This window comes from Myotis davidii, unplaced genomic scaffold (assembly GCF_000327345.1).
Source record: "Myotis davidii unplaced genomic scaffold, ASM32734v1 scaffold13, whole genome shotgun sequence".
In the NCBI taxonomy this organism is placed as follows: Eukaryota; Metazoa; Chordata; class Mammalia; order Chiroptera; family Vespertilionidae; genus Myotis; species Myotis davidii.
Genome location: NW_006286243.1, coordinates 521,716 through 542,408, shown reverse-complemented (window position 1 = coordinate 542,408; position 20,693 = coordinate 521,716). Strand labels below are relative to the sequence as shown.

General features: G+C 49.7%; 1 protein-coding gene across 1 annotated transcript in view; it reads left to right on the top strand.

The window, feature by feature from the left end:
* The window catches only part of CD4 (CD4 molecule), a 21,505-nt gene extending 2,694 nt beyond the window's left edge, over nt 1–18,811 (top strand). Inside the window, exons 2-10 of the mRNA XM_006757567.2 lie at nt 3,867–3,972; nt 4,106–4,282; nt 13,352–13,510; nt 13,971–14,216; nt 15,455–15,784; nt 16,572–16,769; nt 17,330–17,454; nt 17,761–17,828; nt 18,136–18,811. Of these exons, the coding sequence (XP_006757630.1) occupies nt 3,924–3,972; nt 4,106–4,282; nt 13,352–13,510; nt 13,971–14,216; nt 15,455–15,784; nt 16,572–16,769; nt 17,330–17,454; nt 17,761–17,828; nt 18,136–18,166 (1,383 nt within the window). The 5' untranslated portion in view covers nt 3,867–3,923 and the 3' untranslated portion in view covers nt 18,167–18,811. The remainder of the gene's footprint in view (nt 1–3,866; nt 3,973–4,105; nt 4,283–13,351; nt 13,511–13,970; nt 14,217–15,454; nt 15,785–16,571; nt 16,770–17,329; nt 17,455–17,760; nt 17,829–18,135) is intronic.
* The last annotated feature ends 1,882 nt before the right edge of the window (nt 18,812–20,693 follow it).

Here is a 20,693-nt window from a genome sequence, read left to right as displayed (position 1 = left end):
GCCAAAGGCCTGGATGCCTGTTTACGGGCAAGAAATGGAACTGGAGCTCGGTGGCAGCTGGAATGGGGAGAGACGAAAAAGGAGAGGCAAGGGGCCCTCCACGCAAAACCAGGAGAGTCAGAATTGCCTCCCGGGGTCTGAGGCGCAGAGGGAGAGAGACACTTAGGCAGGGAGCTGCAGATGGATGCATCCACGTGGGGAGGCACAGTTGAGAAGTGGGGTGGGGGAGGAGAGAGAGGCACCAGGATCTTGGGGACCAGCGAACCCTCCCAGCCTCTGGGAGTGGGGTGGGGGGAGGTGTACAGGATGCTGCAGTACTGGGCGGAGCGTGTCTGGGGAGGCTGAGGATGTGGGAATCAAAGGCCAGCTCTCTGGGGTGGCAGCGGAAGCCCAAGGCACAAAAGCAAGCAGCAGCTGGAAACCCCTAGCCTCCTGCCTCAGCTGAGCTCTGGGGGCGGGTTGGGGCAGTGCAGGGAGCTGGGGGCAAGAGTGGGACTCCAGGATCGTGGAGTGGGGAAGAAAAAATGACCACCATTTGGGGGAAGGTCAGGAATATCCCAGTTTCCTCAAGCACCGAAGCTGAATTTGGGCCCTGGGAAGTGATATCCCCTAGGAGACCCCTTCACTCTCTGCTCACCAAAGACACAGAGAGAGTCCTGTTTCCCCGGGATGAGAACCACTTCAGATGTGAGAGTGCCCCTGCCCCACGGTCTCACCCCAGCCTTCCCCTCAACACCTCCCTGCCCCAAGCTAACTTGTAAACAACTGCATCCGTGACCAGCCTCCTTTCTTTTCTAAACCCTCCTTCCTGACATCTTCCTATTTCTCTGGTTAAAAAAATAAAATTCTATCTGTTAGTTCGCCGAAGGAGGAACACAGGAAGCCAGAACGGTGAGGGATTATGAATTTATTCGATCACCCGCACACCAGGTGGCTTAGCCCCAGATGGCTCCAGCACCCCGGTGATGGGAGTCAGCGGTTTTTAAAGGACTCCAGGCGGGCTTTTTCTGGGTGGAGAATTCTCCGTGCAGGTCCGGATTTTGGGAAGTCTGGAGGGGAGAGATGATGGTCTTAGCAAGTGGATTGTGGTCTCTGCAAGTGGAATGTCCACTGTGGAGTGGCCTAAAGGTCAGTTGTTGGATCAAACCTAGCACTCCAGCCTTTTTGTTTTATGGAATAGGGACGAAGGTCATATATTCTGTAATTATTTCCTGCTAGGCTGGACTTTGAGATCACAGGGCATTGGCCTTCGATTGTCGTCAGCTGGAATGTTGTGTGGATTCCTCCTGGTTGCGTGAGAGCCTTGAGTGATTTCATTAAGTTTGTCATAATTGACCACCTTATGGGCAGCCTTTTGAGTTTGACAGTGAAACAGGCTACAGAGCCAGTGCCCTGGACACTCCCTCAGGGGTAGAATGGGGGCGGGAATAGAAGAGACTGTTGAGGAGGGTGGTCTTTGGGTGGCCCGAGAGCAAGTGTCAGGTGGGAAAAGGCTGTTTTGGAGCTTGCATTCTTGGGACTTGGACTCTCAGGGGCTGGGGAGAAGGTGGTTGCTGGTTAGGAGGGTCTTTTTGGGCATCTACTGCAGGTGAGGGAGGGGATGTGTAAGAGGGTGGAGGTTGGTGGTCTGCTGGGTCAAAAGTAGATTCAGAATCAGAAGTGTTAGGGGTATGATGTTTTGGGTGAAGGAGAAAGCCCTGATGGGTAGAGCAGGACTGAGAGAGAGGAATGGGACTGAAGGTGGAAAAGGCCTGGATGTAGGGAATCTCTGACCATTTTCCATGGCAGTGACAGCAGTTATGTTAAATTATGTCTGAAGGTCAGTTCCCAGGGGAGGGGGTATCGATTCCATTCTTTGATCAGACCTCATACTGTCCTAGGGTGGGGCCTGTGCCAGCGCCAGTAGCCAGGCCCCTACCACGTGCTTGGCCCTGGGTAATGATTCTCTCAGGCAGGTCGAGTGCCTGGAGAGAGCTTTTTAAAAAATCTCCCCCTGCCGAAACCGGTTTGGCTCAGTGGATAGAGCGTCGGCTTGCGGACTGGAGGGTCCCAGGTTCGATTCCGGTCAAGGGTGTGTGCCTTGGTTGCGGGCACATCCCCAGTGGGGAGTGTGCAGGGGGCAGCTGGTCGATGTTTCTCTCTCATCGATGTTTCTAGCTCTCTGTCTCTCTCCTTTCCTCTCTGTAAAAACTCAATAAAATATATTTTTAAAAAAAAAATCTCCCCCTGCCCTGGCTGGTTGCTAAGGGGTTAGAGCATCGGCCCTCAGACTGAGGGGTCCCAGGTTCAATTCCTGGTCAGGGGCATGTGCCCCAGTCCCAGTGGGGACACGTGGAGGAGGCAACCAGCCCATGTACCTCTCTCATGTTGATGTTCTCCACCCCCACCCCTTCCACTCTCTGAAAATCAGTGGAAAAAATTGGGTGAGGATTTTTTTAAAAAGTCTCCTCCCAAACCGCATCAGAACCCCCAGCCCCCAGCCCCCCTCTTAACTCCCAAGTCTCCTTGAACAGCCCTGCCTCCTCTGCACACCTCGGGGTGGGAGGCCCTTCCCTTTTCTTTCATCTAATTCATGGTTTTCAGATTTAAGTGTGCGTCAGTCACCTGGGGGTTTGTGAAAACAGACTGCTAGACCCAGCCCCAGCTTCTGATTCAGCACGTCTAGGTGGGGCCTGCGACTTCGCACTTCTAACCAGTTCCCACCTGCCGCTGCTGCCACTGCGGATCTGGACTTAACAGTGGAGAATCGCTGCTCTAATCTAATGCTACCCCTTCCTCAAGGTCTATTCAGAACTTTTCTGCAGCTACCCGGCCCCCCGCCCCCCACACACACAGAACCGGCTGCCGCTCTGTCATCGGATGCTGAAACAGCACCTCCTGCGGTGCCCCTGGGAGGCGTGAGAGGGTCGGTCTGCTGGCGCACAGGGCTTTACCTTCTGCTCTTTCTCTCCCTGGCGCCTCACACGCGATCAGGCCCAAGTCCTGGGAATCGCACCTTAAGTCAATCTCTTTTCCCACGTCTCACCGCCACTGCCTGAGTTCAGGCCTCCCCTTCCCTGGCAGGGCTGTTTCAACCCTGACTCCCGTGCTGGCCCACTCATCTTTCACACGGCACATCCACCCTGCTCAGGAGCCATGCTGGCCTGTCCAATTTTAGTATGTGCTGCTGAAGCCACCACGGTGGGCACTTGTGACAGCCTGTAGCTGCCAGGTCCCTGTCCTAGGGTGGGGCCTGTGCCAACGCCAGTAGTCAAAACATTCACACCACTCACGAGCCATTTGCAAATCTAATCGTGTCCTTCTCTACATAAAATCCTCCACTGGCCTAGCGGGTTTGGCTCAGTGGACAGAATGTCGGCCTGTGGACTGAAGGGTCCAGGGTTCGATTCCAGTCAAGGGCAAATGCCTGGGTTTCAGGCTCGATCCCCAATGGGGGGCTTGCAGGGGGCAGCCAATCAATGATTCTCTCTCATCATTGATGTTTCTATCTCTCTCCCTCCCCCTTCTGCTCTAAAATCAATAAAAAATTTTTTTAAAAAAATCCTCCTCTGGCTCCCAGGACACAGGGTCGGGTCCCAGCATCCCAGCATGACATTCAAAGACCTTCATGACCTGGCGTGGCTCCATGGTCTTAGTTCCTAACAATTTGCTACTTTCTCGGTCCTTTTCTGTTGGCAGCTGGCAGAGACCCCACCCCTGGCCTGGGCACAGGACTGTGTGGCACATGCTGGTGGGGGTCTGCTTAGAGACACGCACGTCCACGTCCCTGGCTTGGTTGTAGGTTCCTGAAGGGAGCGATTGCCTAGCTCCCTGTCTGCCCCAGGCCCAATAAATGCCCACTATCTAATGATTAGTGTCTCCCTCAGGCTCTGCCCCTTCTTCGGGGGAAGACCCAGGTCCCTCCCTGCCTCAGCAAGGCCACCATGAACCAGGGAACTTCTTCTAGGTGCCTGCTCCTGCTGCTGCAACTGGGTGAGTGCTCAGACTTGGGGCGTGGGTGCAGGTGGCCTGGGAGGAGGGGCTGACTGAGAAATGCAAAGGTGGGGGATGGGGTGGAGGTGGGGTAGCGACTGGCTCAAGGCCTGACTCCTTCTTTTCCACCTAGCACTGCTCCTCGGAGCCACCCAGGGGAGAGAAGTGGTGCTGGGTAAGGCCGGAGGCCAGGTGGAGCTGCCCTGCCAAGCTTCCGAGAAGAAGAGCATGCCATTCATCTGGAAAGATTCTAGAGGAAACACGATTGTGAGCACTCTCTACCAAACTAGTGCTTCAGACTGGGTTACAGGTAGGGTGGCCCGCTCCCCTTCAGGAAGAAAGCATTGTGAACTGAGCATCCCTGGTGTCAGCACTCTGCTCCTAGCAAACTCTGGGGTCCCAGGGGGTTCAGGGTGACAGAGACCAGGTACATGTGTTAGTTTTAAGTGATAATTATAACATTGCTTTTAGGAGTTTTGGTTTTTTTTCAGGGTTTTTTTTATCCTCACCTGAGGATATGAGGATATGTTTATTGACTTTACAGAGAGAGAGAGAGAAACATCAATGTTAGAGAAATATCAGTTGGTTGCCTCTCTCAGGCCCCTTGACTGGGGATCAAACCCCCAACCTAGGTATGTGCCCTGACCAGGAATTGAACCCACAACCTTTTGGTGTATGGGACGATACTCCAGCCAACTGAGACACCTGGGCTGGTGCTAGGTTTTTGGTGTGTGCATGCGTTTTTTTATGTGGCCTTCTGTTTATGTCAAGTGATACTGACTTCCTGTTTATTATAGTGATATAAAGTTTCCTTTTAAATGAATTTATTTAATTTTAAAAAGTGAATCCATTTTTATTATTATTTTTTTTAATATATATTTTATTGATTTTTTACAGAGAGGAAGGGAGAGAGATAGAGAGCTAGAAACATCGATGAGAGAGAAGCATCGATCAGCTGCCTCCTGCACATCTCCTACTGGGGATGTGCCCGCAACCCAGGTACATGCCCTTGACCGGAATCGAACCTGGGACCTTTCAGTCCGCAGGCCGATGCTCTATCCACTGAGCCAAACCAGCTAGGGCACAAGTGAAACTATTTTAAAATGTTACATAAATAGGAAAAGTAGATTTGGCCAAAATCATGTGTAAGGTATGTGAATGGTTGAAGTCTGGGAAATATGGCTGCAGCCCAAGACTCTGATCTTTTTTTTTAATTGTTTTATTGCTTAAAGTATTACAAAGGGTATTACATATGTGTCCTTTTTTTTTTCCTGCCCTTGACTTCATAATAACATTTTCTATTATTGTTCAAAAGTTTATAATGGTCTCTATTATCCATGAATGAGTGAGATCATGTGGTATTTTTCTTTCATTGACTGGCTGATTTCACTTAGCATAATGCTCTCCAGTTCCATCCACGCCGTTGCAAATGGTAAGAGTTCCTTCTTTTTTAGAGCAGCATAGTATTCCATCCCAAGACTCTGATCTTACTAGAGAGGAAACTGTGGCCCTGAGAGGACGCGCCTGCCTGAGCTTATGTACCCAGTGAGTGGCAGCGCTGGGTTGGAGCTTTGGTTCTCCAACGTTCAGCCTAGGCTCCCCTGTGGAAAGCTCCCCTCAGTGCCGTCAGACCTGAATTGGCCACAGTGCACAGGAAACCGTGTTTGTTGCAAATGGACATCTCCCGCCCTGGCCGGTGTGCTCAGTGGTTAAGGTGTCCCTCAGTGCACCAGGGGGTCTCGGGTTTGATTCTGGGTCAAGGGTACATTCATGTATTGCAGGTTCGATTCCCAGCCCCTGTCAGGGTGCACTGGGAGACAACCAATTGATGTGTGTCTCTCACATCTCTCTCTCTCTCTCAACCTCTCTCTCTTCCTCCTCCTCCTCCCTTCCCCCCTCCCTCCCACTCTCTCTAAAAATCAATGGGAAAATACCCTCCTGTGGGGATTTTAAAAAAAGAAAGAAATGAACATCTCCCCTTCCAGTGCGGATGTTCTTGCTGGGCTCTGAGAAACACGATTCAGACACCCATATCCACTCTTCAGGTCTGAACATGAAAAAGCCATTCCCTAAAAACTGACAAAACCCCCAACTCCTGATCTCTTTCTGATAAAAACACAAAGCAGAAATCAGCAGATTAACTGTCCCCTGCCTGCCATGTCCTCTCCTCCTTCAAACAGCTACTTCAAGAGGCCCTATGATCAAACTAACTTTCGTCCTCCCCTGGACCACGGGCCCATTACGGAACTTACACCCTTGGCAGAGCCCAGGACCACAACTCCCACAAACGCTGCAAGCGATTTTCCTGTCCTAGAATTTTATTCTGCTAAATCGCTTGAAATACATTGACTTTCTGCTAGGAGTTTATTTTTATTACTTTTAAAGTTAAAATACGAACTTGAAAAAATGATACAGGTACAAGATAAAATTTTAAAACCATGCAAATGATATAGTGACAATAAATATTTCTCCTACTTATGATCCCCAGTTCCTTAGCTCTTTTCCCGAGAGGCAACTGTTTTAATCACTTTTTATGTTTTCTTCAAGAGATGAACTCTGCATATAGAAGCCCATATGTATATAGCCCCCCCCCCCCACAATATGTTTTTATTGATTTCAGAGAGGAAGGGAGAGGGAGAGAGACATAGAAACATCAATGATGACCGGCTGGCCTGGCTCAGTGGTTGAGCATCAACGTATGAACCAAGAGGTCATGGTTCGATTCCTGGGCAGGTACCCTGACCCAGGTTGTGGGCTCAGTCCCCCAGTGTGAGGAGTGCAGGAGGCAGCTGTTCAATGATTCTCTCTTGTCATTGATGTTTCTATCTCTCGCCCCCTCTCCCTTCCTCACTGAAATCAATAATAAAAATATATTTTAAAAAACACACGTAACTGTAGACTTAAAAGACATTTGGGGCATATTTGTTTATGAGACAGTTGAGTTGTTCTGACCTCTGTGACCAGAGTTAATCCAAGTATTCTCATTTACATGTCTTAAAGGGGGAAGCTATTCAGCACAGTGTGTGCATACAAAGTCCATTGTTTTTGTACAATAAAATGATATGATTTTTTAAAAAAAATTAGGACTTTCAGAAAAATGAAGTAGATGTATGCATTAGTCTGCTTGGACTGCTATAACAAAATGCCATAGACTGGGTGGGTCAAAAAACAGAAACTTATTTTTTCACAGTTCTGGAGGCTGAATGTCTGAGATTAAGGTGCCAGCCAGCACGGTTGAGTTCTGAAAGGACTCTCGTCTTGGCCTGCAGATGGCGCCTTCTTGCTGTGTCCTCACTTGGTAGAGGGAGAAAGCAAGCTTTCTGATGTCTTTTCTTATAAGGGCACTAATCACATCATGAGGACCCCATCCTACAACCTCATCTCAATCTAATTATCTCCCAAAGGCCCCATCTCCAAATACCATCATATTGAGTGTTAGGGCTTCAACATATGAATTTTGGAGGGACAGTTCAGAACATACTTTTCACTATTGCTCCCAATAAGTGTAACAGAAAATCCTGGAAATTATATGTAAAACTAACATAAGAAGATTTTGAAAGTTGCAGAGAAGAGGGCAGACTGGTAGGGGCCTCAGGACCTGAGGAACGACATGTAGTGAGTGTTCTTGTTGCCTTATATATTCCAGTCTTGGAGCTGAAGAAGCTGGTAAGCTGAAAGCACCAATGGACACAGACAAAAATAAGTCTCAACAAAAGCCTGTGTTTTCTAGACAAAGGACCAGGAAAGGAGCTACTTAGAAAGATAAAACACTTTTAGATAATAACTGCTCTACTTTAGTCAAACACCAGAGAAAAACACTGTGGCCCACAAAAAGAATGAAAAGTTTCACATGTATATGCTCAGAAAGATGTGAAGCATATTTTGTTAAGTGGAAAGAGTAAGCTATATATGTAATATGCTCTCATTTTAATTTAAAATACAATGTGTGTGAATATATGTTTGCATGAGCTAAGAAAAAAGCATGGAGGAATCCACACCAAACTGTATAGTAGTATTAGGAGGCTGGGCCAAGGAAAGGGAAGTGTTGAGTCTGTAAAATTTTCCTAATTCAAATAACTAACTTAAAAAGTAAAGATTAACTTAATGCAACTCTAAAAATGTATATTATGAGTATTTTCCATTTCTCTTAAAAATATATTTCTTTTATTTATTTCGGAGAGAAAAGGAGAAGGAGAGAGAGATAGAAATATCAATGATGAGAGAGAATCATTGATTGGCTGACTCCTGCATGCCCCACACTGGTGATCAAGCCTGCAACCTGGGCATGTGCCCTTGGCCGGAATTGAACCTGGGACCCTTGCGTCTGCAGGCTGACACTCTATCCACTGAGCCAAACCGGCTAGGGCTAGTTTCCATTTCATTAAAATTATTTATAGATATCATTTTTGGTAGCACCCTAATATTCTATCAAATTCACCTACTCTAATATGCAAGCCATTATCCTCTTGTCTAATGTTGGACCCTATTAACAACCACTGTAGTTATTATTTTTGTACCCATATTTTGGTTTGAAATTTTAAATTATTGTTTAATTTTTTTATTTATTGGTTTTAGAGAGAGGAAGGAAGGAGGGAGAGAGAGAGAAAGAAACATTGGTTTGTTGTTCTACTTATTTATGCATTCGTTGGTTGCTTCTTGTATGTGCCCTGACCAGAGATCAAATCTGCAACCTGGGCATATAGGGATGACACTCTAACCAACTGAGCTACCCAGCCAAGGCTTAAATTATTGTTTTAAGGACATAGTTCTAGAAATGAAATTAAGGATATGAATTTTTAAAAACAGTTGACGTATACTGCATGATTGCTTCCAGGAAGGTTCTATTTATTTTCAGTAAGTCTGGATGTTACTTTGTGCCATTCTCACTAGCACCCTTGCCAACACTGAGCGGTATTAGTATTTAATTTTTTTGTGGGGGGTTTTTGTGTTTGTTTGGTTTGGTTGTTTTTTTACTAATCTGACAGTTGAAAATGTCATTGTTATTTTACTTTGCATTTCTTTGATCACCTGTGAGATTGAAACCATGTGCTTCTTTCTAAAAATTCTTAAGTCTCTGTGTCAATGCTTTTCTTCTCTTTCGGTGATTTGAGTTTTCTGCAGAGCAGCTCCCTCCCCCAACTTCCTGATCTCTGACAAAGGCAGTGTCATTCTCCTGATTCCCCCACTTTCTGAACCACAGAGTTAAAAAAAATTTTTTTCTTTTCTTTTCTTTCTTTCTTTCTTTTTTTTTTTTTTTTTGTGAAACCCAAATTTATTTCTATTTAAAAATGCTCAAGAGACTTTAAAAAGGCCCAAAGGCCCAAACGCCCAAAGGCGTCCAGGTTTAATTTCAGATCATCCTGACTTGGCGTACTTCCGTTTCTCCTTTTGTGAGGCATCGATTTGATCCTTGTTAATGAGACACCTCGGCAATTCTAGTCGGATTGTGGTGACATCTTGTGACTCCCAGTATCTGTCAAAAATGGCCATCAGGTTATGAACGATGAGAAACGTAAGACCAGAAATAATCACGAGACATCTGCAGATTTTACTTTAATATCCTTTCTGAATTATTCTTTGCGACCAAGCCCAGTGATCAAAAAAAAAAAAAAAAGATGAAACAGCCACATTTTTTCTACTTCAATCCCTGGTTTCCTATCCATCACCAACTATGGCCATTCCTTCCTTTGGAGTGTTTTCCTGTTCCATCTTCTTTGTTCCCATGGGAATGCCACGGTCATTCACCAAGGCCACATGCCTCTCCGCTCCTACAATTCTCTCTGCTAATAACTAGTCTCTTTCACTTTGATTTCTCTTCCACATGTTGCAGCACTGACTTCTGAAGCAATGCTCTCCACATCTCACTCTCTAGGCCATTAGACTAATCTAGAAGCTTCTGGCTGACATTCACCCCAGCATCACTTCCCAGCCAGAAACCTCCACACCCCGGTGTTTTCCTCAGTGCTTTGAGGTGGTTGCCCACTGGAGCTTTCCTCCTTCCTGGATGACCTCACTGCTCCCCTTCCCTCTAGTCCACTGCTTTTTATCTCTTTTAAGTCTTGGTTCAACACTGGTCTCCTCCATGAATTCATCCCAGACCCAACCACACTCTGGACCTTTCACACCATCCTGCAATCGCTTTTGCAAAGTATAGGACAGCCTGGACAAGTGGGCATGATGGACTCAGAAGAGGAAAAGGAGAGCAAGGAGGAAGAATTCTTTTAGGGAAAGGGGGATACATTTTGAACCAACTGAGTTTTGGGTGATGTCAGGCTAATCTGATAAAAGCCCTTTGGGCCACTGGAAATGTAGGCCCAGAATTGAGGAGAGGTTGGGAGTATCAACTGGGGAATCATCTGCAGAGCTGATAGGGGATGCAGTGGAATTTAGAGTATCTATAGAGATGGGGAAGAGGATCCAAGACAGAGTCTAGGGCAGTGATAGCGAACCTATGACACGCGTGTCAGAGGTAACACGCGAACCCATTTTTTGGTTGATTTTTCTTTGTTAAATGGCATTTAAATATATAAAATAAATATCAAAAATATAAATCTTTGTTTCACTATGGTTTCAAATATCAAAAAATTTCTATATGTGACATGGCACCAGAGTTAAGTTAGGGTTTTTCAAAATGCTGACACGCTGAGCTCAAAAGGTTCGCCATCACTGCCCATTTAGGTAACACCTAAATGTGGTTTCAGAACCAGAGTCCAAAAGGAAAGAAAGGGAAAGGTGCTTAGATATGGAGGAGAGAATCAAAAGAGGTGAAAATGGGGCAGAACTAAAGAAGGCTACTCTTTCAAGAGTTCTGGTAAATTGTGGAGGAACATAGTAGGATTTCGGAAAAATAGGGGAGCTAAACAATGTGTAGATCCAAGGGAAAGGGCAAGTCGGGTAGGATCAACTGAAGGGACAAATGAAAGGGGTGTTGGGTGAGTGATGGAGGAGGATCCATGTCCTCAGGGTGGTGGACATGGGCAGGGCTGGGCTGTGCCCAGGGCTACAGGTTCCTAGAGAGGATGAGCCTGAGCAGTGGGGAAGCGGGGATGAGGTCTGGAAGAGGAGAGAAGGGAGAATGCATGGCCAACATGGCATCCAGTCTCCCGCACCAAGGCCAATATAGGAAGAAGGCCTATGACTGCTCAGGGAGGCAGAGATGGTCCGGAGAGCGTTGGGGATGGGGCTTTATCTCAGTCACCTTCTTCCCACGCCAACAAATATGCATTCCAAGTAAAAAATGGTGTGTTTGCTAGGTAAATGTGGCTTCTAAAGCCCTCCACAGGAATTCTGGAGCTACCACTGCACAGGGGGAAATTGTTAGTGAACAAGAACTTCCTCTCGGTGATAGTTGTTAGATACTAAAAGAGGAGACTGTATGAGACTGCATGTCCATGCCTGAGGAACTAGTACTGCATAGCGTACTAGTGCTTACAGTGTACCTAACCGGCCTGGATTTTAATTCCATTCTACCACTTACTGGAGTCAAAATTCAAAAGGCAGAAAAGGGGCCCAGCCGGAGTGGCTCAGTTGATTGAGAGTCATCATGTGCACTAAAAGGTTGCCCATTCGATTCCCAGTCAGGGCACATACCTGGGTTGTGGGTTTGATCCCCGGTTGGGGCCTATAAGGAAGGCAACTGACTGATGTTTTCTCTCTCTCTCTCTCTCTCTCTCTCTCTCATCTCTAAGCATGTTCTCAGGTGAGAATTAAATTTTTTAAAAAGGCACAAAAGGGTATATAGTGAAAAGCCCCCCTCCCACACCTTTCTTCCTATCCCACAGGGGCAACCAAGTTTACCATTTTATTATGCTTACTTATAGAAATATTTGTTCATATACAAGGTAGATAGATGGATAAAGATAAATTTCTCACTCTTTTAAAAAAATTTATTTTTATTGATTTCAGAGAGGAAGGGAGAGGGAGAGATAGAAACATCAATAATGAGAATTATTGCTTGGCTGCCTCCTGCATGCCCCACACAGGGAATCAAGCCCACAACCCAGGCATGTGCCCTGACCGGAATCAAACCATGACCTCCTGGTTCATAGGTCAACACTCAACCACTGAGCCATGCAGCCAGGTTCCACTCCTTTTTAAACAAATGGTAGCCTATTTAATATCTTGCTTTATTCTTTTTTTAAAAATATATATTTTATTGATTTTTTACAGAGAGGAAGGGAGAGAGATAGTTAGCAACATCGATGATGAGAGAAACATCGACCAGCTGCCTCCTGCACATCTCCTACTGGGGATGTGCCTGCAACCCAGGTACATGCCCTTGACCGGAATCGAACCTGGGACCTTTCAGTCTGCAGGCCGACGCTCTATCCACTGAGCCAAACCGGTTTCGGCTTGCTTTATTCTTATATATTATTCCATCTCAGTATATACAGAGCTTCCTCATACTTCTTTCATAGCAACCCACTGAATGGGTGAACTATAATTTAACTTACCTTTTCTTGGTAGTCATTTAGTTTTGTATGTGCACTTGCAATTCTGGTATCTACACTAATAAAAGCCTAGGTGGTCCTTGTGCCCTCACGCCCATATGCTGGGCCGGTGGCCACTCCGTGCGTGCAGTGAGGCCTGGGGGTCCCACACTCCATGCGGCACGGAGGAGGCTGGTCCCATGTGGCAGGGGAGGGAAGTGTGGGCAATCGGGCCATCGGGGGAGGGCAGTTGTGGGCAATTGGGCCAGCAGGGAGGGCAGTTGGTGGTGATCAGGCTGGCAGGGGAGCAGTTAGGCATCAATCAGGCTGGCAGGGGAGCAGTTAGGGGATGATCAGGCTGGCAGGCAGGCGAGTGGTTAGGAGCCAGTGGTCCCGGATTGTGAGAGGGATGTCCAATTGCCAGTTTAGGCCCGATCCCGCAGGGATCCCACATTTGAGTGGGTGCAGGCCAGGCTGAGGGATTATCCGCCCCCTGCATGAATTTTGTGCACTGGACCACTAGTATATTACAAATTACTTTCCAAAGAAATTACACTGGTTTAGGTTCCTGCCATCATTGTGCAAAGAAGAGTTTGGGCAACTAGTTAATCTCTCTGAGCTTCAGTTTCCTTATCTGCAAAATAAGCAAAACAGTGCTATTTGTTGGTTGTTGTGCAGATTATTTGGGATGGTGCATGTAAAGTGTTTGGCATGTAAGAGCTGTTTTCTAAATATGATGTTACTTTATTTTGGATTAGTGAGATATTGTCCTGGCCAGGTAAATGCATATGATGGGACCTCCTTGCCAGCCTGGGGTGCTCTGACTAGGACAAGGGCAGATTCTGCAGGAAATTAGTAAATCAGATGAGAAGAGTTGTGAGCCGTGCCTTCACCAGGGGTACCATGTCTCCAGCATACCCCAACCTCCTCCCTATGACTTCTACTCCCAGGTTCCACCAAGCTGAAAAATCGTGTCCATTCAATAAAATCCCTGTGGAATCAAGGATCCTTTCCTCTGATCATCAGTAATCTTGAGATAACAGACTCAGGGATTTATAGCTGTACAGTGGGCAACAAGCAAACAGAAGTGGAACTTGTGGCGTTCAAATGTGAGTAGGGCAGACCTGGGGTACAGACACCTCCAGCCAATCACCCTCCCCTCCCCTCTTATCCCTTCACCCAAATCAGGGCCAAACTAGCTGTCAGTATTTCAATATTCCAGAGCCAAGTGAGACTGACCACCACATCTCCTCAAATCCTCCTCAAGCCTTGGGTCAGACATGGGGGAGAGGAAAAGAGCTAAAGGGAGAGAAGGAGAAGGGCAAGGAGCCAGAGGAAAGGCGGGGGGGGGGGGGGGGGGGAGAGACAAGGAAAGAGAGGAGAAGGAGGAGGATGGAAGTGGGGAAGAAGAAGAGGGAAGCCCTGCCTAGGGCTGGGGGTGGGAAGCTGGGCATTGACTGAGAGAAAGATCTGGGACAGAAGTAATGGAGACACTCTTGATTTCCCGGCTTCTTCCCTTCTCCTTGGGGATAGAGTGTGTGTGACACAGGTGACCTGCTCTCTCCACAGTGAATGCCAATTTGGATATCAAAAATCGCATCCGCCTGCTGCAGGGACAGAGCCTGACCCTGACCTTGGAGAGCCCCCCTGGTAGAAACCCTTCAGTAGAATGGAAAGGTCCCAGGAATGAAAAGCAGAATAGGGGCAAGAGCCTCTCACTGTCCCAGCTGAAGTTGCAGGACAGTGGCACCTGGATATGCACAGTCTCCCAGGACATGAAGAAACTGGTGTTCGAAATAAACATCTTGGTGCTGGGTAAGAGCTGCTCCTCTCTCCTGCAGACCCCCCCTCTCCTCACGCCCCCCGCTACAGCCCCACCTCAAAGGCTGACAGACCCTCCCTCTGCTCTCATTGCTCTGTTCCTGGGTCTGGTACTAGAGGACAGAGGGAGGCCAGTGCCAGGCTCCCCTTAAGCTGAAGTCTATCCTAGGGATACACTGGGCCCTCTCTTCCTCAAGGTGGTGGACATGGAGGAAGGAAGGGAGATGGGATGGCAGGATGTGAGGGGCCCCACAGACCCCTGAAGGAGGCCCCAAAGGAGGAGTGTCAAGGACACCTATTTTCTTTGTTGCCTCCACTCCCCACTCACCCACCCATTTGCAAATCCACTTACTCACTGGGGGATACTAGCCAGCCCTGAGGAAATGCTACATTCACCTTTAGAATCCTGAGCTAGGCACGGGGGTGGGGGAGGCTGAATGCAGGTCTTGTCCTCCGCGGGTGCTTGTGTGACACAAGGTGGGGCAGTGTCTGCACTTGGATTCAAATCCTGGCTCTGACAACCTTGGACAAGTTACTGAACCTCTCTGTGCCTTGGATTCTGTAAAGTGGGGATGATGCTCACCGTGATGTACCCACCTTGTGGTGTCATGGTAAGAATCAATTCAATGTAAGGCCCGTAGAACAGAGCCTGGCACATAGTCAGCCTATGTAAGTGTTTGCTCTTATCTTGTGAAGGGTGCTAACTTAAGCACCTAAGAAATGCAGGCCAGCCCAGCTCATGAGGCTCAGTGGTTGAGTGTTGACCCAGGAATCAAAAGGTTAAAGGTTCAATTCCTGGTCAGGGCACATGCCGGGTTTGTGGGCTCCATCTCCAGTAGAGGTGCATGCAGGAGGCAGCTGATTGATGATGTTTCTCTTTCATCGATGTTTCTGTCTCACTCTAACAATCAATAAAACCATATTAAAAAATGAATAAATAAATGCAGGCCAAATACCTTCTGTGCTCCCGGATCCTAAGGAAGGAGAGGACCCCTCTGGTTGGGCTGTTCTATGAGGGCTTCCAGGGGGAAGAGGAACATGCTGGGGTGGAGAGATGAGAGGGATTAGAGAGAGAGATGGGAATTTAAGGGCCTGAAATGACAACCTGGGTGTTTGAAGGCACCTAGCCCCCTTCCATCTTTTTGCTGCCCCCACCACATGCCTACCCGACTTTGTGCACCCTTATCATTCTACCTCCTTCTAACCCAGGTTCTCTCCCTTCCTACCTCCAGCTTTCCGGAACATCTCTGACACAGTCTATACAAAAGTGGGGGAGCCCGTGGAGTTCTCCTTCCCACTTACCTTTGACGATGAAAATCTGGTCGGGGAGCTGAGGTGGCAGGAGGAGGGGACCTCCTCCCCTCGGCCCTGGATCACCTTCTCCTTGGAGAACAGAAAGGTGACTGTGAAGAAGTTTCAGAAGAAGATCCAGCTGAAGGAGACACTGCCGCTCACCTTCAGCCTGCCCCAGGCCTCACTTCAGGACGTTGGTTCTGGACTCCTGACCCTGAATCTCAGCCAGGGGCAGTTGCATCAGAAAGTGAACCTCGCGGTGATGAGAAGTGAGGAGCCGGGCTGAGAAGGGGAAGACGGGGACAGGAGGTGGAGGGGCCTGACCAGGGCTCCTTCTAAGGCAGGACTGGCCCCCAAAGGGATGCCTAAGCCCTGGTTGTCTGATGGGGCTGATGGAGGGCCCACTGGTTTGGGGCTGGTTTTGAACTAAAACTGGAATCCATATGTCCTTCCCTGACATCTGTGAGCCAGCCTGGGGCACATTCCACTGAGAATCCCCAAAGGGCATGTGCTGACAACCAGGGTTCTAGTTCTGTCTCCGTCTCCCCACCCCCACCATGACCCTGGCTAAGCCCCTACCTGTGTGTGTCTGCTTTCTACTAATGAGGATGACCACATTTGCTCTGAGTGTACTAGTGATGATGACAATGTCAGGCTCCACACTGAGTTCTTCACTTCTCTATTTCCGTAATCACCATAACAACCCCACAAGCAATAATGGCTAATACTTGATGCTTCCCACATGCCAGGCCCCATTTAAGAGCCCTACAAGTACTTGTGCATTAATAATTGTCTGGGGCTCAGGTTGCTAAGTAACTTGCTCAGAGACACAGATCGTAAGCTGTGGGGCTGGGATTTGAATCCAAGACTGTTCTGTTGGACCTCAAAAGCTGTGTTTTCTCTGTTAAAGCTGTATGACCATGTGCTTGAGATGCCAAAAGAGGAACTCCCATGTAAAGTGTCCTTTTGATTGTTCTACTGATTCCCCTTAGAGCATGGAGGTGCCAAGAACTCAGAGGTCCAGGCTCCTAACCTCAGGTTCTTGTCCCTCTACAGTGACTAAGTCCCAGAACCAATTGACCTGTGAGGTGCTGGGGACCAACACCTCCCAGCTGATGCTGAGCTTGAAGCTGGACAACCAGACTACAAAGGTCTCAGGTCATCAAAAGCTGGTGCAGGAAGACCCTGAGGCAGGGATGTGGCATTGTCTACTGACTGAGAACAACAAAGTCCTGCTGGAATCCAATGTCGAGGGTGAGTGAGGCCTAACCCCAAGCCCCTGCCTCCTCAGCTGTGGGACCTTCCCAGGGTTGGCAAAGAAAACCCAGAGTCCCAGCCTCCCAACTCTCCTGAGAGAGGTGGGTTATGTGCATGGTGCCCGGACACAGGGGTGATAAGGTGAAGTAGGGTATGGTCCTGGACCCTAGGGACCCACCTGTAGCCCTGAAAGTTCCCAACTGCCCAAGGTCTGCAGCCCATGAATGGGGCCCACCTGACCAAGAGTCCCCATCCTTGCTCCTTTCCTAACCCAGCCACAGGCACTCGCCCATGTGTGTGTGTGGAAGGCACATAGGATGGACCACTGCTCCTAGCTCCCCAGAATGCCCTGTAGTCTTCAAACCTTAAAAACCCTTCCCCAGTCTTTCCCCTCCAGCCTGGTGGCCTGGGAGAGCCCAGAGGAGCCTGCCCCAGTCTCCCAATCCCAGCATCAGGCCCAAGTGTGGCTGGACAGCCAGGCCTTCCTCAGGCCTCCAGAGTGCGGTGCCCAGAGGGAAGGTAATGTGAGCTGCACACACCTCTCTTCTCTCTTGCAGTTTTGCACTCAGAGTTAATCCAGGCCTCGCCAAAGCTCCTGGCCATTGTGCTGGGGGCAGTAGGTGGCTTTCTGATTTTCACTGGGTTCTGCATCTTCTGCTGTGTCAAATGCTGGCACCGAAGGGTGAGTGAACTTTCCCCCCGCCCGGCCGCCCATATACACACATAGCGACTAGGGTGTCCTGTTAGGTGACCTGCTTCTGCTCTGTTTCTCTCTACCCACCATCGAGTTCCCTTATTGCAGACTGGGCTCTGTCCCAGATCCCAGGGAGGGAGAGGCAGGAAGGAGCAGAGAGTGAACTCTGGGACAGATGGCCTCAGCCACAGTATCTGCTTCTCCTCTCCCAGCTTTCCCCACTCCCCCCTCCAAGGGGCACCTCCCTTCTGGAGGCCTGGGACCCTCACTACTCCTCTCCTTCTTCCTGGACAGCGCCAGGCAGTGCGGATGTCTCAGATCAAGAGACTCCTCAGTGAGAAGAAGACCTGCCAATGCCCCCAGTAAGGAACTGGGAGGGGGAGGGCTGGGAGGAGGATGAAAGGGGGGTGAGAATGGGAGGGCTAGGGGTAGAGGAGGGGGAGGAGGGATGCAGATGAGGAGATGGGGGCTAAGGGAGGTGGGGAGCGGGGGAGAAGGGTACAGCGGGATGACTGAGGAGGTAGGAAGCAGGCAGGCAGGCAGAAGGTGGAGGGAGGATGTGGCCCAGAGGCCATTACAAACTGGAAGAGAAGAGGGGCCATGGAGGTCCTAGAACTCCAAGGAGTTGGGGAGGAAGAGCCTTGCTCCTCTTCTGCTTTTTTCCTCCAGCCGGTTCCAGAAGACATGCAATCTCATTTGAGGCACTGGGCCAGGGGGAGCGTCCCACTTGCAGCCTCCCCAGCTGTCTACCCTGCGTTTCCTGTTGGGCTCCGGGGCCTGGGGACAGGATGAATGTAGCAGATCCCAGCGCCTTTGCCATCTCCTGCTCTCCTTGTCCACAGCTGGCCATTGGGTCTCCTCCTCTGGAGGCTTACTCGCACCACCGCTCCCCGATTCCCTCTTCTGTTGAACCCTCGCCCTTCTTTGATTATTTCTTCTCAATTCTGTCCCTCACGGCCCACTTGGATCCCGGGGGAGCGCTCAGGACCAGCCCTGCCTGGCCTGGAGTGTGAGGCTGGGTGACTGAAGCACAAAGCACAGGACTCATCTTACAGGGAAGAACCTTGGCACCAGAGAAGGCAGGGAGTAGGCCAAGGTCACACAGCCCATCAAGGACAGGTCCAGCTCTAACCACTCCACCGTTCCATTCTGACACACACCCTTGTCCACAGCTCACACTTGTGCGCTGACACAATTCCTTATCACACAAGCAGCACACTCAGTTTATAAACCAGTTCCACATCCTTTATCTATTTAAACCTTATGAAAGTCCTACAAGGCTCTAGCCGGTTTGGCTCAGTGGATAGAACGTCGGCCTGCAAACTGAAGGGTCCCAAGTTCGATTCCAGCCAAGGGCACATGCCCGGGTTGTGGGCTCGATCCCCAATGGGGGGCGTGCAGGGGGCAGCCATTTTCTCTCATCATTGTGTTTCTATCTCTCTCCCTCTCCCTTCCTCTCTGAAATCAATAAAGAAATATATTTTTTAAAAAAAGAAAAAGAAAATCCTACAAGGCTGGTAGTGACAGGACCAAGATTAGCATCTCCGGTTTATAGACCAGAAATGGAATTCACAGAGGTCATATTGATTGCCCAAGGTTGTAAGTGCTGGGGCCCAGACTGGCCCAGACTGGCCTAGACTGCTTGACCCCTGGTTCTATGGCTGTTTCTTGAACACAGAGCAGATATCACACATATCTCTGCAGCTGGCTAGTCACGGGTGCTCAGTATGTACCGTAGGGTTCACAGGAGCACCTCGGGGAGGCCTGCCTCAGGAGGTCAGAGCATGGAGGAGGGCCTTCCTGCCTAAAATCCCTTACCGCCTGCTGGAGGCAGAGTCCTGTTACCAGAGGATCAAGCCTTCAGCTCTCCTACTCAGGGCACAGGCTGGGAGCAGAGTTCCCAGGGACCTACCATGGACCCTGTACAGAACCTTCTGGAAGGTGAGCCTTGCCAGGGTGGGCAGGCACTGGGGAAGAGTGAGCCCACTGAGAGGACTTCCTGGGCAGGGTGATGGTGCTGGGGTTCAGTCCCCCTGCCTTACATGGCTCAGCTCCTTCACCCCCAGACCATTCAGGATACAGGAGACTTAAGGTGACAGGTACTCTTCCTCTTCATGCAGCTCTCAGGATCCCTAGCCTGCTCTGCCTCTCCTTCCCGTCTTTCTCACAAGCTCCCCCAGTCCCTCTGCCCTTTCCCTTCCCTTCTCTTCCAGCCTGCCTCTTCCAAGAGCACACCCAGGGGCTGCCAGAGCTCCCATTGCTTGCTTTGTGTTCCTGCCCCTTCCCCATCCCTGCCTCCGAGCTGACAAAAATACAGTAAACTTACTATAAAGAAGATGCTCTTCTTCATTTGTGTGTGTGTGTGTGTGTGTGTGTGTGAGAGAGAGAGAGAGAGAGAGAGAGAGAGAGAGAGAGAGAGAGAGGTGGACTCTTCTCTGGGGACCCAGAATCTTCTGATCTTTGGGGCCAGACCCCGAGCAGAGGTTGGCAGGCTTGGCCCTAGGAGATGAGGTTTCTCCCGACAGGAAAAAATTATCTGGAGACTGGCTACCCACCTACCCACCCGCAACGGGGCCTGCATGTGTGTGTGAGGCTAAGACTTTGTAGTCACACGTGTGTCATGGATGCACGAGGGGAGAGTCTGCAGGGGGTGTGCGTTCCTTCCACACATGCATATGTGCGTGCTGGAGAGCAGGACCATGAGAAACTGGGATGTGTGCTTGCAAATTGTGTGTATCCCTCAAGGCGCGTGAGCTTGTGTTCCCGGAGGGGTGTGTGTGTGTGTGTGTGTGTGTGTGTGTGTCTGCACCCTTTTAGACCTGTGCACCACCGCCCCACGAGCAGCTCAGCGTCAGCAGCACCCCTCACTGCCCCCAGCCCCCAGCACATGCCCGCTGAGCTGCAGCCCTCACGACACACACAGTGACACTCGGTGACACACGCTTCCTCCTCCCGGAACAGCCAGCTCCTCAGTCCCGAACACCGCCAGCTGCCTCTCGGAGCTGGGGTTCGTGTGGAAACCGGGATGGGGTGGGGGTAGGACACGAGCCGTTTCACCAATGAAGTCGGTTCCCCTCCATCCTCCTCGCCCCCTCCCTCCCGGCGCCTTCCTCGCCCCTCCTCCTGCAAGTCACCGCCGTCCAGTCCCCCGCCCGGCACTTGTTCCCCTTCCCCGAAAAGCTCTCCTCCGGCCCTCAGCGCGGGGCTCCCTGGCTGGAGGGCGCAGG